This window comes from Aphelocoma coerulescens, chromosome 3 (assembly GCF_041296385.1).
Source record: "Aphelocoma coerulescens isolate FSJ_1873_10779 chromosome 3, UR_Acoe_1.0, whole genome shotgun sequence".
Lineage (NCBI taxonomy): Eukaryota > Metazoa > Chordata > Aves > Passeriformes > Corvidae > Aphelocoma > Aphelocoma coerulescens.
This window is the reverse complement of record NC_091016.1, coordinates 124,713,989-124,732,062: the sequence shown is the minus strand read 5'-3', so window position 1 is coordinate 124,732,062 and position 18,074 is coordinate 124,713,989. Positions and strand designations below refer to the sequence as shown.

The following is an 18,074-nucleotide window of genomic DNA, read 5'->3' as shown; positions in this document are numbered from 1 at the left end:
ATGGGAATGGGGATTTTCTGGGAATGGGAGGGAATTTTCCCAGTGGGAGGCACCGATGGGATGGGAACGGGAATATTTTGGGAATCCGGGGGAATTTTCCCACCGGGAGGCACAGAGGGAACTGGGATGGGAATATTTTGGGAATCTGAGGGGATTTTCCCACTGGGAGACACCAATGGGATGGGACTGGGGATTGGAATGGGAATATTTTGGGAATCTGTGGGAATTTTTCGGCTGGGAGACACCAATGGGATGGGAGCGGGGATGGGAATGTGAATATTTTGGGAATGGGGAGGGATTTTCCCACTGGGAGACACAGAGGGGACTGGGATGGGAATATTTTGGGAATGGGAATATTTTGGGAATTAGAGGGGAATTTTCCCCCTGGGAGGCACCGATGGGATGGGAATGGGGATTGGAATGGGAATATTTTGGGAATCCGAGGGAATTTTCCCATTGGGAGACACCGATGGGATGGGAACGGGAATATTTTGGGAATCTGTGGGAATTTTCCCACCGGGAGACACAGAGGGGACTGGGATGGGAATATTTTGGGAATGGGAACATTTTGGGAATCTCTGGGAATTTTCCCACTGGGAGACACCAATGGGATGGGAATGGGGATTGGAACGGAAATATTTTGGGAATGGGGAGGGATTTTCCCACTGGGAGACACAGAGGGGACTGGGATGGGAATATTTTGGGAATGGGCAGGAATTTTCCCCCTGGGAGGCACCGATGGGATGGGAACAGGGATTTTCTGGGAATGGGAGGGAATTTTCCCAGTGAGAGGCACCGATGGGATGGGAATGGGAATATTTTGGGAATCCGGGGGAATTTTCCCACTGGGAGACACAGAGGGAACTGGGATGGGAATGTTTTGGGAATGGGAATATTTTGGGAATTAGAGGGGAATTTTCCCACTGGGAGTCACAGAGGGGACTGGGAACGGGAATATTTTGGGAATATTTTGGGAATTTTCCCAATGGGAGTCACAGAGGGGACTGAGATGGGAATATTTTGGGAATGGGAATATTTTGGGAATTAGAGGGGAATTATCCCCCTGGGAGACACCGATGGGATGGGAACGGGAATATTTTGGGAATCCGGGGGAATTTTCCCACTGGGAGACACAGAGGGAACTGGGATGGGAATATTTTGGGAATCTGTGGGAATTTTCCCACTGGGAGGCACCGATGGGATGGGAATGGGGATTGGAATGGGAATATTTTGGGAATTAGAGGGAATTTTTCGGCTGGGAGACACCAATGGGATGGGAACAGGCATGGGAACAGGAATATTTTGGGAATCCGAGGGAATTTTCCCACTGGGAGACACAGAGGGGACTGGGGTGGGAATATTTTGGGAATGGGGAGGGATTGTGGCTGCCCCGGGATCCCTGGAATTGTCCGGATGCCAAATTCCATCAAATCCCCCACCCCAATTTTTGGGATTGCAGCTGCTTTGGGATCCCTGGAATTGTCCGGATGCCAAATTCCATCAATTCCCGAAATTTTTTGGTTTTTGGGATTGTGGCTTCGCCGGGATCCCTGGAATTGCCCAAGGAAAGCTCGGAGCGCCCTGGGATAGCGGGAGGTGTCCCATGGAATGGGATGATCCATAAAGTCCCAAACCATTCCCTAATTCCATGATTTTTTAAAAAATGCCTTCCCATCCCCACTCCCATTCCCACCCCCACCCCCGTCCCCATTCCCACCCCATTCCCATCCCATGCCCAGTTCCCAGTTCCCAGTTCCCATCCCCATCCCCATTCCCACCCCCATTCCCACCCCACCCCCATCCCCATTCCCAGTTCCCAGTTCCTAGTTCCCATTCCCATCCCATTCCCATTCCCACCCCATTCCCAGTTCCCATTTCCCATTCCCACCCCATTCCCATCCCCATTCCCATTCCCACCCCCACCCCCGTCCCCATTCCCACCCCATTCCCATCCCATGCCCAGTTCCCAGTTCCCAGTTCCCATCCCCATCCCCATTCCCACCCCCATTCCCACCCCACCCCCATCCCCATTCCCAGTTCCCAGTTCCTAGTTCCCATTCCCATCCCATTCCCATTCCCACCCCATTCCCAGTTCCCATTTCCCATTCCCACCCCATTCCCACCCCATTCCCATTCCCATTTCCCAGTTCCCATCCCCCCTCCCATTCCCATTCCCATTCCCACCCCCATCCCCATTTCCAGTTCCCAGTTCCCATTCCTATTCCCACCCCATTCCCAGTTCCCATCCCCATTCCCAGTTCCTAGTTCCCATTCCCAGTTCCCAGCTCCCATTCCCCTTCCCATTCCCCTTCCCATTTCCATCCCATCCCATCCCATCCCATCCCATCCCATCCCTATTCCCATTCCCACCCCATTCCCAGTTCCCATCCCCATTCCCAGTTCCCATTCCCAGTTCCCATTCCCACCCCTTTCCCATTCCCACCCCATTCCCAGTTCCCAGTTCCCACCCCCATTCCCACCCCCATTCCCAGTTCCCATTCCCAGTTCCCATTCCCAGTTCCCATTCCCCATTCCCAGTTCCCATTCCCAGTTCCCATTCCCAGTTCCCATTCCCAATTCCCAGTTCCCATTCCCAGTTCCCATTCCCAGTTCCCATCCCCAGTTCCCATTCCCAGTTCCCAGTTCCCAGTTCCCGTTCCCAGTTCCCAGTTCCCAGTTCCCATTCCCAGTTCCCATCCCCAGTTCCCATTCCCAGTTCCCAGTTCCCATTCCCAGTTCCCATTCCCAGTCCCCATTCCCATTCCCAGTTCCCATCCCCAGTTCCCATTCCCAGTTCCCAGTTCCCAGTTCCCGTTCCCAGTTCCCAGTTCCCAGTTCCCATTCCCAGTTCCCGTTCCCAGTTCCCAGTTCCCATTCCCATTCCCAGTTCCCAGTTCCCATTCCCAGTTCCCGTTCCCAGTTCCCAGTTCCCAGTTCCCATTCCCATTCCCAGTTCCCATTCCCAGTTCCCAGTTCCCAGTTCCCATTCCCAGTTCCCATTCCCAGTTTCCATTCCCATTCCCAGTTCCCATTCCCAGTTCCCATTCCCGATTCCCATTCCCGTTCCCAGTTCCCATTCCCAGTTCCCGTTCCCAGTTCCCATTCCCAGTTCCCATCCCCATTCCCATTCCCAGTTCCCATTCCCAGTTTCCATTCCCATTCCCAGTTCCCATTCCCAGTTCCCATTCCCGATTCCCATTCCCGTTCCCAGTTCCCGTTCCCAGTTCCCATTCCCAGTTCCCAGACTGTCGCCTCCAGCGCATTGGCTCTGACCATTGACTATTGATCAATTATTGGTTACTGATCAGAGCCTCCCTATTATTGCTAATGAGTCATTCTTGATTATCTATTAGCTCTTATTCGATCTTATTAATTGTTATTAATTGTTATTATTATTAATTATTGATGATTATTAATTATTATTATTCATTATTAATTCTTATTAACACATATTAATCATTATTAATTCTTATTAATTCTTATTACCACTTATTAATTCCTATTAATTCCTATTAATTCTTATTAATTCTTATTAATTATTAATTCTTACTAATTCCTATTAATTCTTATTAATTGTTATTATTATTAATTCTTACTAATTCCTATTAATTCTTATTAATTCTTATTAATTCTTATAAATTCTTATTAATTCCTATTAATTCTTATTAATTCTTATTAATTATTATTAATTCTTACTAATTCTTATTAGTCATTATTAATTCTTATTAACACTTATTAATTCTTATTAATTCTTATTAATTCCTATTAATTCTTATTAATTCTTATTAATTCTTATTAATTCTTACTAATTCTTATTAATCATTATTAATTCTTATTAACACTTATTAATTCTTATTAATTCCTATTAATTCCCATTAATTCCTATTAATTCTTATTAGTTCTTATTAATTCTTATTAACACTTATTAATTCTTATTAGGTCTTATTAATTCCTATTAATTCTTATTCATTCTTATTAATTCTCATTAATTATTATTAATTCTTATTAATTCTTACTAATTCTTATTAATCATTATTAATTCTTATTAACACTTATTAATTCTTATTAATTCCTATTAATTCCTATTAATTCTTATTAATTCTTATTAACACTTATTAATTCTTATTAATCATTATTAATTCTTATTAATTCTTATTAATTCCTATTAATTCTTATTAATTCTTATTAATTATTATTAATTCTTACTAATTCTTATTAATCATTATTAATTCTTATTAACAATTATTAATTCCTATTAATTCTTATTAATTCCTATTAATTCTTATTAACAATTATTAATTCTTATTCATTCTTATTCATTCTTATTAATTATCGATTTATTATCGATTATCGATTATCGATCACCACCAAATCCATGAAAACTCCCCGCACTCTCCAGGAAAAGCCCCGGGATGGGATCAGGGGCCGATTCCCAGATCCCGAGCCCGGATCCCACCCCAAACCCTCTTCCCAAAGCCCCAAAAATTCCCACAAATAAAAACAACAACAACCAAATCCCAACTCCGGAATTTTTTTTCCCGGGAATTTTCCCCCTCCGGCCTCATCCCGGATTTCCATCCCCCACCCGTTCCCGCTCCGAGGCGGGAAATCCAATTCCAAAGGGGCCAAAAATTCCTCCCGGAATGGGGGAAAAATCCCGGGAATGTCGGGGGAGGGGAATTCCCGAGGGCGAAGATTCCCGATCAAAGCTTGGAATTCCCGGGAAAAGCCGGAGCCGGGGGGAGCCTCCGCAGCCATTCCAGGAGGAGCCGGTTCAGCTCGGCCGGCCTGCGGGAAGGGAGAATTCCCGGGAATGTTGGGGCCGGAATTCCCGGGAATGTTGGGGCTGGAATTCCTGGGAATGTTGGGGGAGCTGGAATTCCTGGGAATGTTGGGGCTGGAATTCCTGGGAATGTTGGAGCTGGAATTCCTGGGAATGTTGGGGATGGAATTCCTGGGAATGTTGGAGCTGGAATTCCTGGGAATGTTGGGGATGGAATTCCTGGGAATGTTGGAGCTGGAATTCCTGGGAATGTTGGGGATGGAATTCCTGGGAATGTTGGAGCTGGAATTCCTGGGAATGTTGGGGATGGAATTCCTGGGAATGTTGGGGCTGGAATTCCTGGGAATGTTGGGGGAGCTGGAATTCCTGGGAATGTTGGAGCTGGAATTCCTGGGAATGGGGGGAGCTGGAATTCCCGGGAATGTTGGGGCTGGAATTCCTGGGAATGTTGGGGGAGCTGGAATTCCCGGGAATGTTGGGGGAGCTGGAATTCCTGGGAATGTTGGGGCTGGAATTCCTGGGAATGTTGGGGCTGGAATTCCCGGGAACAGGGGGAGCTGGAATTCCTGGGAATGTTGGGGAGCTGGAATTCCTGGGAATGGGGGGAGCTGGAATTCCTGGGAATGTTGGAGCTGGAATTCCTGGGAATGTTGGGGGAGCTGGAATTCCTGGGAATGTTGGGGCTGGAATTCCTGGGAATGTTGGAGCTGGAATTCCTGGGAATGTTGGGGATGGAATTCCTGGGAATGTTGGAGCTGGAATTCCTGGGAATGTTGGGGATGGAATTCCTGGGAATGTTGGAGCTGGAATTCCTGGGAATGTTGGGGATGGAATTCCTGGGAATGTTGGAGCTGGAATTCCTGGGAATGTTGGGGATGGAATTCCTGGGAATGTTGGGGCTGGAATTCCTGGGAATGTTGGGGGAGCTGGAATTCCTGGGAATGTTGGAGCTGGAATTCCTGGGAATGGGGGGAGCTGGAATTCCCGGGAATGTTGGGGCTGGAATTCCTGGGAATGTTGGGGGAGCTGGAATTCCCGGGAATGTTGGGGGAGCTGGAATTCCTGGGAATGTTGGGGCTGGAATTCCCGGGAACAGGGGGAGCTGGAATTCCTGGGAATGTTGGGGAGCTGGAATTCCTGGGAATGGGGGGAGCTGGAATTCCTGGGAATGTTGGAGCTGGAATTCCTGGGAATGTTGGGGGAGCTGGAATTCCTGGGAATGTTGGGGCTGGAATTCCTGGGAATGTTGGGGGAGCTGGAATTCCTGGGAATGTTGGGGCTGGAATTCCTTGGAATGTTGGGGGAGCTGGAATTCCTGGGAATGTTGGGGGAGCTGGAATTCCCGGGAATGTTGGGAGCTGGAATTCCTGGGAATGTTGGGGCTGGAATTCCTGGGAATGGGGGGAGCTGGAATTCCTGGGAATGTTGGAGCTGGAATTCCTGGGAATGTTGGGGCTGGAATTCCTGGGAATGGGGGGAGCTGGAATTCCTGGGAATGTTGGAGCCGGAATTCCTGGGAATGGGGGGAGCTGGAATTCCTGGGAATGTTGGGGCCGGAATTCCCGGGAATGTTGGGGCTGGAATTCCTGGGAATGTTGGGGGAGCTGGAATTCCTGGGAATGTTGGGAGCTGGAATTCCTGGGAATGTTGGGGGGCTGGAATTCCTGGGAATGTTGGAGCTGGAATTCCCGGGAATGTTGGGGCTGGAATTCCTGGGAATGGGGGGAGCTGGAATTCCTGGGAATGTTGGAGCTGGAATTCCTGGGAATGTTGGGAGCTGGAATTCCTGGGAATGTTGGGGCTGGAATTCCTGGGAATGTTGGGGAGCTGGAATTCCTGGGAATGTTGGGGCTGGAATTCCTGGGAATGTTGGGGGAGCTGGAATTCCTGGGAATGTTGGAGCTGGAATTCCTGGGAATGTCGGAGCTGGAATTCCTGGGAATGTTGGGAGCTGGAATTCCTGGGAATGTTGGGGCTGGAATTCCTGGGAATGGGGGGAGCTGGAATTCCTGGGAATGTTGGGGCTGGAATTCCTGGGAATGTTGGGGGAGCTGGAATTCCTGGGAATGTTGGAGCTGGAATTCCTGGGAATGGGGGGAGCTGGAATTCCCGGGAATGTTGGGGCTGGAATTCCTGGGAATGTTGGGGGAGCTGGAATTCCCGGGAATGTTGGGGGAGCTGGAATTCCTGGGAATGTTGGGGCTGGAATTCCTGGGAATGTTGGGAGCTGGAATTCCTGGGAATGTTGGGGCTGGAATTCCCGGGAACGGGGGGAGCTGGAATTCCTGGGAATGTTGGGGAGCTGGAATTCCTGGGAATGGGGGGAGCTGGAATTCCTGGGAATGTTGGAGCTGGAATTCCTGGGAATGTTGGGGGAGCTGGAATTCCTGGGAATGTTGGGGCTGGAATTCCTGGGAATGTTGGGGGAGCTGGAATTCCTGGGAATGTTGGGGGAGCTGGAATTCCCGGGAATGTTGGGAGCTGGAATTCCTGGGAATGTTGGGGCTGGAATTCCTGGGAATGGGGGGAGCTGGAATTCCTGGGAATGTTGGAGCTGGAATTCCTGGGAATGTTGGGGCTGGAATTCCTGGGAATGGGGGGAGCTGGAATTCCTGGGAATGTTGGAGCTGGAATTCCTGGGAATGTTGGGGCCGGAATTCCCGGGAATGTTGGGGCTGGAATTCCTGGGAATGTTGGGGGAGCTGGAATTCCTGGGAATGTTGGGAGCTGGAATTCCTGGGAATGTTGGGGGGCTGGAATTCCTGGGAATGTTGGAGCTGGAATTCCCGGGAATGTTGGGGCTGGAATTCCTGGGAATGGGGGGAGCTGGAATTCCTGGGAATGTTGGAGCTGGAATTCCTGGGAATGTTGGGAGCTGGAATTCCTGGGAATGTTGGGGCTGGAATTCCTGGGAATGGGGGGAGCTGGAATTCCTGGGAATGTTGGAGCTGGAATTCCTGGGAATGTTGGGGCTGGAATTCCTGGGAATGTTGGGGGGCTGGAATTCCTGGGAATGTTGGGAGCTGGAATTCCTGGGAATGTTGGAGCTGGAATTCCCGGGAATGTTGGGGCTGGAATTCCTGGGAATGTCGGAGCTGGAATTCCTGGGAATGTTGGGGCTGGAATTCCTGGGAATGGGGGGAGCTGGAATTCCTGGGAATGTTGGGGCTGGAATTCCTGGGAATGTTGGAGCTGGAATTCCGGGGAATGTTGGGGCTGGAATTCCTGGGAATGTTGGGAGCTGGAATTCCTGGGAATGTTGGGGCTGGAATTCCCGGGAATGGGGGGAGCTGGAATTCCTGGGAATGTTGGGGCTGGAATTCCTGGGAATGTTGGGGGGGAGCTGGAATTCCTGGGAATGTTGGGAGCTGGAATTCCTGGGAATGGGGGGAGCTGGAATTCCCGGGAATGTTGGGGCTGGAATTCCTGGGAATGGGGGGAGCTGGAATTCCTGGGAATGTTGGGGCTGGAATTCCTGGGAATGTTGGGGGGGAGCTGGAATTCCTGGGAATGTTGGGAGCTGGAATTCCTGGGAATGGGGGGAGCTGGAATTCCCGGGAATGTTGGGGCTGGAATTCCTGGGAATGGGGGGAGCTGGAATTCCTGGGAATGTTGGTTCTGGAATTCCCGGGAATGTTGGAGCTGGAATTCCTGGGAATGTTGGGGGCTGGAATTCCCGGGAATGTTGGGGGAGCTGGAATTCCTGGGAATGTTGGGGCTGGAATTCCTGGGAATGTTGGAGCTGGAATTCCTGGGAATGTTGGGGCTGGAATTCCTGGGAATGGGGGGAGCTGGAATTCCTGGGAATGTTGGGGGAGCTGGAATTCCCGGGAATGTTGGGAGCTGGAATTCCTGGGAATGTTGGGGGGCTGGAATTCCTGGGAATGTTGGGGATGGAATTCCTGGGAATGTTGGAGCTGGAATTCCTGGGAATGTTGGGGCTGGAATTCCTGGGAATGGGGGGAGCTGGAATTCCCGGGAATGTTGGGGCTGGAATTCCTGGGAATGGGGGGAGCTGGAATTCCTGGGAATGTTGGAGCTGGAATTCCTGGGAATGGGGGGAGCTGGAATTCCTGGGAATGTTGGGGCTGGAATTCCTGGGAATGTTGGGAGCTGGAATTCCTGGGAATGTTGGGGCTGGAATTCCTGGGAATGTCGGAGCTGGAATTCCTGGGAATGTTGGGGCTGGAATTCCTGGGAATGTTGGGGCTGGAATTCCCGGGAATGTTGGGGCTGGAATTCCTGGGAATGTTGGGGGAGCTGGAATTCCTGGGAATGGGGGGAGCTGGAATTCCTGGGAATGTTGGGGCTGGAATTCCTGGGAATGTTGGAGCTGGAATTCCCGGGAATGTTGGGGCTGGAATTCCCGGGAACGGGGGGAGCTGGAATTCCTGGGAATGTTGGGGCTGGAATTCCTGGGAATGTTGGAGCTGGAATTCCCGGGAATGTCGGGGCTGGAATTCCTGGGAATGTTGGAGCTGGAATTCCTGGGAATGTTGGGGCTGGAATTCCCGGGAATGTTGGGGCTGGAATTCCTGGGAATGTTGGGGGAGCTGGAATTCCTGGGAATGTTGGGGCTGGAATTCCTGGGAATGGGGGGAGCTGGAATTCCTGGGAATGTTGGAGCTGGAATTCCTGGGAATGTTGGGAGCTGGAATTCCTGGGAATGTTGGGGCTGGAATTCCTGGGAATGTTGGGGCTGGAATTCCTGGGAATGTTGGGGGAGCTGGAATTCCTGGGAATGTTGGGGCTGGAATTCCTGGGAATGGGGGGAGCTGGAATTCCTGGGAATGTTGGAGCTGGAATTCCTGGGAATGTTGGGGCTGGAATTCCTGGGAATGTTGGGAGCTGGAATTCCTGGGAATGTTGGGGCTGGAATTCCTGGGAATGTTGGGGCTGGAATTCCCGGGAATGTTGGGGCTGGAATTCCTGGGAATGTTGGGGGAGCTGGAATTCCTGGGAATGTTGGGGCTGGAATTCCTGGGAATGGGGGGAGCTGGAATTCCTGGGAATGTTGGGGAGCTGGAATTCCTGGGAATGTTGGGGATGGAATTCCTGGGAATGTTGGAGCTGGAATTCCTGGGAATGTTGGGGATGGAATTCCTGGGAATGGGGGGAGCTGGAATTCCTGGGAATGTTGGAGCTGGAATTCCTGGGAATGTTGGGGCTGGAATTCCTGGGAATGTTGGGAGCTGGAATTCCTGGGAATGTTGGGGCTGGAATTCCTGGGAATGTTGGGGCTGGAATTCCCGGGAATGTTGGGGCTGGAATTCCTGGGAATGTTGGGGGAGCTGGAATTCCTGGGAATGTTGGGGCTGGAATTCCTGGGAATGGGGGGAGCTGGAATTCCTGGGAATGTTGGGGAGCTGGAATTCCTGGGAATGTTGGAGCTGGAATTCCTGGGAATGTTGGGGCTGGAATTCCTGGGAATGTTGGGGAGCTGGAATTCCTGGGAATGTTGGGGGAGCTGGAATTCCCGGGAATGTTGGGGGGCTGGAATTCCTGGGAATGTTGGGGCTGGAATTCCTGGGAATGTTGGGAGCTGGAATTCCTGGGAATGTTGGGGCTGGAATTCCCGGGAACGGGGGGAGCTGGAATTCCTGGGAATGGGGGGAGCTGGAATTCCTGGGAATGTTGGGGGAGCTGGAATTCCTGGGAATGTTGGTTCTGGAATTCCCGGGAATGTTGGAGCTGGAATTCCTGGGAATGTTGGGGGCTGGAATTCCCAGGAATGTTGGGGGAGCTGGAATTCCTGGGAATGTTGGGAGTTGGAATTCCCGGGAATGTTGGGATCAGGGGCAGGGATGGAGCCGGAATTCCCGGGAATTTGGGATCCCGTTTTTCCGGGCGCGGGCCATTCCCACCTCTCCAGTTGGGTCCAGTGGCCGCAGTCCTGGAGGTGCTCCCGGTGCAGCCGCGGGATCTGGGCAGGGAGGGGACGGGAAAGGGCCGGGAATGGGCCAACATTCCCCCAGAATTCCCGGATTTTTCCCAGATTTCCCCCAGAATTCCCAGATTTTCCCTGGATTCCCCCGAATTCCCGGATTTTTTTCCCAGATTCCCCCAGAATTCCTGGATTTTTCCTGGATTTTTTTCCCTGAATTCCCAGATTTTCCCCTGGATTTCCCCCAGAATTCCCGGATTTTTCCAAGATTCCCCCAGAATTCCCTGATTTTTTCCCGGATTTCCCCCAGAATTCCCGGAGCTTTCCAACATTCCCCCAGAATTCCTGGATTTTTCCCGGATTTCCCCCAGAATTCCCGGATTTTTTCCCAGATTTTCCCCGGATTCCCCCAGAATTCCCGGATTTTTTCCCAGAATTCCCGGATCTTTCCCCCTGGATTCCCCCAGAATTCCCGGATTTTTCCCAGATCCCCCCAGAATTCCCAGATTTTCCCTGGATTCCCCCAAATTTCCAGATTTTTTTCCCAGATTCCCCCAGAATTCCCGGATTTTTCCCGGATTTTTTCCCAAATTCCCAGATTTTTCTGACATTCCCCCAGAATTCCCAGATTTTTCCCAGATTCCCCCAGAATTCCCTGATTTTTTCCCAGATTTTTCCCAGATTTCCCCCAGAATTCCTGGATTTTTCGTGGATTCCCCCAGAATTCCCGGATTTTTTCCCAGAATTCCCGGATTTTCCCCAGATCCCCCCGCCGAGCTCCCGGCTCTCCCGGCTCACCCAGGATTCCATGCCCTCGCTGAGGCCGGGCTGCAGCACCGGATCCTTCCCGGCCGTCACCATCAGCGCCGGGATCTGGATCTGCCCGGGAACGGAGCGAGTGGGGGATCCCCGCGGGAGCCGGAGGGGATCCCCAGGGGATCCAGAGGGGATTGGGGGGATCCAAAGGGAATCCGGAGGGAATTTGGGTGATCCAGAGGGGATTTGGGGGATCCAGAAGGAATTGGGGGGATCCAGAGGGGATTGGAGGGATCCACAGGGGATGTGGGGGATCCAAAGGGATTCCAGAGGGAATCTGGGTGATCCAGAGGGGATTTGGGGGATCCAGAGGGGGAAAATGGGATTTGGATGATTCTGAGGGGATCCAGAGGGGATTTGAGGGATCCAGAGAGGATTTGGGGGTATCCAGAGGGGATTTGGGGGATCCAGAGGGGATTGGGATGATCTACAGGGGATCTAGAGGGGAATTGGGGGATCCAAAGGGATTCCAGAGGGAATATGGGTGATCCAGAGGGGATTTGAGGGTTCCAGAGGGAACTGGGGGGATCCAGAGGGAACTTGAGGGATCCAGAGGGGATTGGGGTGATCTAGAGGGGATCCAGATGGGATTTGGGGGATCCAGAGGGGATTTCAGGGGTCCAGTGAGAATTTGGGGGATCCAGAGGGAATTGGGGGGATCCAGAGAGGATCCAGAAGGGATTTGGGTGATCCAGAGGGGATGGAGGGGATCCAGAGGGGAAAAACGGGATTTGGGGGATCCAGAGAGGATCCAGAGAAGGGAAATGGGATTTGGAGGATCCAGAGGGGATCCAGAGGGGACAAACGGGATTTTGGGGATCCAGAAGGGATCCAGAGGGGGGGAAAGGGATGTGGATGATCCAGAGGGGATCCAGAGGGGATTTGGGGGATCCAGAGGGGATCCAGAGGGGGGAAAATGGGATTTGGACGATCCAGAAGGGATCCAGAGGGGATTTGAAGGATCCAGAGAGAATTTGGGGGATCCAGAGGGGATCCAGAAGGGACAAATGGGATTTAGAGGATCCTGAGAGGATCCTGAGGGGATCCAGAGGGGAATTCGTGTGATCCCGGGAGGATGGGGACGATCCCGAGGGAAGGTGGAGGATCCCGAGGGGATCCCGGGCTGGGGCTGGGGATCGGCTCCCACCTTCCTGTCCCTGGCGCTCAGGGCCCAGCTCCAGTTGGCTCGCAGGTTCCGGTACCAGTTCAGGGGACCCCTGGGAAAAGCCGGAAGGCGCCGGGAATTCCGGGAATTCCCAGGAAAGAGCCGGGAAGGGGGGGGGGGGGGGGGCGGATCCCAGGGATCCCACCTGAACCCGGATTTCCGGAATTGCCGGGCGTAATATTCCAGCTGGGCGGGGGGCAGGAGGCGGCTCCCGGGGGGGTTCTCCGGGAATCCCACCAGGAGCCCCCCTGGAGGGAGAGGCCGGAGCTGAGCAGCCGGAATCCATCCCGAAGATCCGCTGCCCGCCCCCCCCCTCGGCGGCGCTCCCCGGATCCCTCGGGATCCGGCCCCATTCGTTGGGATCCAGCCCAGTTCCCTCAGGATCCAGTCAAATTCCATTGGGATCCAGTCAAATTCCATTGGGATCCAGTCAAATTCATCGGGAGCCACCTCAATTCCCTTGGGATCCACCCCAATTCCCCTGGGATCCACCCCAATTCCCTCAGGATCCAGCCCAATTCCCTTGGGACCCACCCCAATTCCCTCAGGAGGCACCAAAATCCCTTGGGATCCACCCCAATCCCTCAGGACCCAGCCCAATTCCCTTGGGATCCACCCCAGTTCCCTCAGGATCCACCTAAATTCTTAGGGATCCAGTCAAATTCACCGGGATCCACCCCCAATCCCTTGGGATCCAGCCCAATTCATTGGGATCCATCCCAATTCCCTCAGGAGCCACCAAAATCCCTCAGGATCCACCCAAATTCATTGGAATCCAGTCAAATTCATCGGGATCCAGCCCAATTCCCTCGGGACCCACCCCAATTCCCTTCGGATCCACCGCAATTCCCTCAGGAGCCTCCAAAACCCCTCGGGATCCACCCCAAATTCATTGGGAACCACCCCAATCCCTTGGGATCCAGCCCAATTCATTGGGATCCACCCCAATTCCCTCAGGAGCCACCCCAATTCCTCGGGATCCACCCAAAATCCCTCGGGATCCACCCAATTCCCTCAGGACCCACCCCAATCCCTCGGGATCCACCCAAATTCATTGGGATTCACCCCAATTCCCTCAGGATCCACCCCAATTCTTAGGGATCCAGTCAAATTCATTGGGATCCAGCCTAATTCCCTTGGGATCCAGCCCAAATCCCTAAGGATCCACCCCAATTCCCTTGGGACCGAGTCAAATTCATCGGGATCCACCCAAATCCCTCAGGATCCAGCCCAATTCATTGGGATCCACCCCAATTCCCTCAGGAGCCACCAAAATCCCTCGGGATCCACCCCAATCCCTCGGGATCCACCCCAATGCCCTCAGGCTCCACCCAAATTCCCTCTGGATCCACCCAAATTCATCGGGATCCAGCCCAATTCCCTTGGGATCCACCCCAATCCCAAGGGATCCACCCCAATCCCTCAGAATCCACCCAACTCCCTCAGGACCCACCCCAATTCATTGGGATCCACCCCAAATTTATTGGGTTCCACCCCAATTCCCTCGGGATCCACCCCAACCTCCTCGGGATCCAGCCCAAATCCCTTGGGATCCAGCCCAGCCTTCAGGACCCCCCCTCAGGATTCCACAAATCCCCCGGGATCCCCCGAACCACACAGGATCCCCCCCATTCCCAAATCCCCCGGGATCCCCATTCCCAGGATCCCCCATTCCCAAACCCTGCAGGATCCCCTTTCCCAGGATCCCCATTCCAAGGATCCCTCATTCCCAAATCCCCCAGGATCCCCCAAATCCCTTGGGATCCCCATTTTCCCAGGATCCCCCAGGATCCCCATTTTCCCAGGATCCATTGGGATCCCCATTCCCAGGATCCCCCTCATTCCCAAATCCCTTGGGATCCCCATTCCCAGGATCCCCCAAATCCTTTGGGATCCCCATTTCCCCAGGATCCCCATTCCCAAATCCCTTGGGATCCCCATTCCCAGGATCCCCCTCATTCCAAATCCCTTGGGATCCCCATTCCCAGGATCTCCCTCATTCCCAAATCCCCCAGGATCCCCCAAATCCCTTGGGATCCCCATTCCCGGGATCCCTTGGGATCCCCATTTCCCCAGGATCCCCTGGGATCCCCATTCCCAGGATCCCCTATTCCCAAATCCTGCAAGATCCCCATTTTCCCAGGATCTCCCTCATTCCCAAATCCCTTCAGATCCCCATTCCCAGGATCCCCCAGGATCCCCATTTTCCCAGGATCCCCTGGGATCCCCATTTCCCCAGGATCCCACAGAATCCCCATTCCCAAATCCCCCAGGATCCCCATTTTCCCAGGATCCCCTGGGATCCCAATTCCCAGGATCCCCCATTCCCAAATCCCCCAGGATCCCCATTCTCCCGGGATCCCCATTCCCAGGATCCCTCATTCCCAAATCCCCCAGGATCCCCCAAATCCCTTGGGATCCCCATTTCCCCAGGATCCCTTGGAATCCCCATTCCCAGGATCCCCATTCTCCCAGGATCCCCATTCCCAGGATCCATTGGGATCCCCATTCCCAGGATCTCCATTCCCAGGATCCCCATTCCCAGGATCCCCACTTTCCCAGGATCCCCCGGGATCCCCATTTCCCCAGGATCCCCCCCATTCCCAAATCCCCCAGGATCCCCATTTTCCCAGGATCCCCATTCCCAGGATCCCTTGGGATCCCCATTCTCCCAGGATCCCCCAGGATCCCCATTCCCAAATCCCCCAGGATCCCCATTCTCCCAGGATCCCCCGGGATCCCCATTCTCCCAGGATCCCCATTTTCCCAGGATCCCACCGGATCCCCATTTTCCCAGGATCCCCATTCCCAGGATCCCCTGGGATCCCCATTCCCAAATCCCCCAGGATCCCCATTCTCCCAGGATCCCCCAGGATCCCCATTCTCCCAGGATCCCCCTCCCCCCCCCCCCCCGCAGCATTCCCGACCTCTCTCCCGGACCCTGCGGAAGTCGAGGTCGAAGGGGAGCCGATCCTGTGGGAGCAGGGAAGGAATGAGGGATCCGCCATTCCCAGGAATTCGGGATCCCTCCGATCCCGCCCGGGATCCAGCACCGGGAATCGCTGCATCCCGAGGGCTTCGGGATCCCTGGAGAACGGGGCCGAATCCCGGGAATCCGCCGGAATCCGCCGGAATCCGCCGGAATCCGGGACTGAGGGGCCCCGTGGGATGCTCCAAAGCCGCTCCGGAATTGGGGATTCCTTTGGGATCCTGTTCCAGCCCCTCGGCCCAGCCCGTGGATCCCATTGGATCCCAGCCCATGGATCCCATTGGATCCCAGCCCATTGGATCCCATCCCATTGGATCCCATCCCATGGATCCCATTCCATCCCACAGATTCCATCCTATCCCATTGGATCCCATCCCATCCCATCCCATGGATCCAATCCCACAGATCCCATCCCATGGATCCCATCCTGTTATCCCATTGATCCCATGGATCCAATCCCACGGATCCCATCCCATGGATCCCATCCCATCCCATGGATCGCATCCCATGGATCCAATCCCACGGATCCCATCCCACGGATCCCGTCCCATCCCATGGATCCCATCCCATCCCATGGATCCCATGGATCCCATGGATCCCATCCCACGGATCCCATCCCATCCCATCCCATCCCATCCCATCCCATCCCACCCCATCCCATCCCATCCCATCCCACGGATCCCATCCCATCCCATCCCATCCCATCCCATCCCATCCCATCCCATCCCATCCCATCCCATCCCCTCCCCTCCCATCCCATGGATCCCACGGATCCCACGGATCCCATCCCACGGCTCCCCTCCCCTCCCCCACCTCCGGCCGCCAGGAGCGGATCAGGATCTTCAGCGTCCTCCCCACGTCCTTCTCCAGCTCCGCTTCCGCCACTCCCTACGGAAGAAAAACACCGGGAAAACCCCACTGGATCACCCCGAAAAGGGGCCAGATTCCCCAAAAAAAAAAACGGAAAAAAAAAAAAAAACAAAAAAACCAGGAATTCTCACGGGCTCCTGGAAGTAGAGCTGGTAATCGAAGGCGGGAAAAGATTCCAGCTTTTCCAGGACGTCCACGCCGGGATCCGCCGGCCGGTACGGGGTGTTCAGCGACGCCACGGCTCTGCGGGCGGGCGGGGAAAACAACAAAAAAATTCGGGATCTGGGCCGGGATTTTTTTTTGGGATGGGAAAAGGGGGGCTCTGGAATGCCGGGATATTCCCGGACTCACCGGAGCCTCTCGGGATAGAACAGGGCCAGGTTCCAGGCCACGGCCCCGCCCCAGTCGTGGCCCACCAGGACAACCTGCGGGATTCCCTAGGGAAAAGGGAAAGGGTGGGATCGCCCTCCCCCTCCCCCTCCCCCTCCCCCTCCCCCACCCTCCTCCACTCCCCAGCATTCCCAGTTTTTCCTGCTTTTTTTTTTACTCCTCCGGTCCCAGCCCCCTGGGGAGAATCCTGGGATTCTTCTGGTTGCGATTCCCAAATATTCCAGGCCCTCGGGAGGATCCTGGAATTCTCCCAGCTGTGATTCCCGACCATTCCAGGCCATCAGGAGGATCCTGGAATTCTCCCAGCTGTGATTCCCGGTCCTTCCAGTCCCTTGGGATCATCCCAGGAATCCCAGGGTTCTCCCAGCTGTGATTCCCAAACATTCCAACCCCTCAGGAGAATCCCGGAAATCCCAGGATCCTTCCAGCCCCTTGGGATCATCCCAGAAATCCCAGAGTTCTCCCAGCTGTGATTCCCGAATATTCCAGCTCCTCAGGAGCATCCTGGAATTCTCCCAGCTCTGATTCCCGACCATTCCAGGCCCTCAGGAGCATCCTGGAGTTCTCCCAGCTGTGATTCCCAGTCCTTCCAGTCCCTTGGGATCATCCCAGAAATCCCAGGATCCTTCCAGCTGTGATTCCCGGCTATTCCAGGCCCTTGGGAGCATCCCAAGAATTCCAGGAATCCCAGAGTCCTTCCAGCCGTGATTCCCAAACATTCCAGGCCCTTGGGATCATCCCAGGAATCCCAGGATCCTTCCAGCCGTGATTCCCAAACATTCCAGTCCCTTGGGAGAATCCCAGGAATCCCAGGATCCTTCCAGCTGTGATTCCCGGCTATTCCAGGCCCTTGGGATCATTCCAGGAATTCCAGGAATCCCAGAGTCCTTCCCGCTGTGATTCCCAAACATTCCAGGCCCTTGGGATCATCCCAGAAATCCAGGAATCTCAGAGTTCTCCCAGCTGTGATTCCTGACCATTCCAGCTCCTCAGGAGAATCCCGGAAATCCCAGGATCCTTCCAGCCCCTTGGGATCATCCCAGGAATCCCAGGATCCTTCCAGCCGTGATTCCCAAACATTCCAGTCCCTTGGGATCATCCCAGAAATCCCAGGATCCTTCCAGCTGTGATTCCCGGCTATTCCAGGCCCTTGGGAGCATCCCAAGAATTCCAGGAA

At 53.7% G+C, this 18,074-nt stretch overlaps 1 protein-coding gene across 2 annotated transcripts in view; it reads right to left on the bottom strand.

Moving 5' to 3' along the window:
- Positions 1 to 4,515: 4,515 nt before the first annotated feature.
- The window catches only part of EPHX2 (epoxide hydrolase 2), a 28,825-nt gene continuing 15,266 nt past the window's right edge, over positions 4,516 to 18,074 (bottom strand). Inside the window, exons 11-19 of one of the 2 annotated variants that reach the window (XM_069011885.1) lie at positions 16,859 to 16,944; positions 16,639 to 16,750; positions 16,451 to 16,525; positions 15,576 to 15,621; positions 12,794 to 12,896; positions 12,631 to 12,700; positions 11,466 to 11,546; positions 10,648 to 10,706; positions 4,516 to 4,788 (exon numbers count right to left, since the gene is read on the bottom strand). In XM_069011885.1, the coding sequence (XP_068867986.1) occupies positions 4,704 to 4,788; positions 10,648 to 10,706; positions 11,466 to 11,546; positions 12,631 to 12,700; positions 12,794 to 12,896; positions 15,576 to 15,621; positions 16,451 to 16,525; positions 16,639 to 16,750; positions 16,859 to 16,944 (717 nt within the window). In that variant the 3' untranslated portion in view covers positions 4,516 to 4,703. Of the gene's footprint in view, positions 4,789 to 10,647; positions 10,707 to 11,465; positions 11,547 to 12,630; positions 12,701 to 12,793; positions 13,045 to 15,575; positions 15,622 to 16,450; positions 16,526 to 16,638; positions 16,751 to 16,858; positions 16,945 to 18,074 lie in introns of both variants that reach the window. The other variant, XM_069011884.1, reaches the window with a different exon arrangement.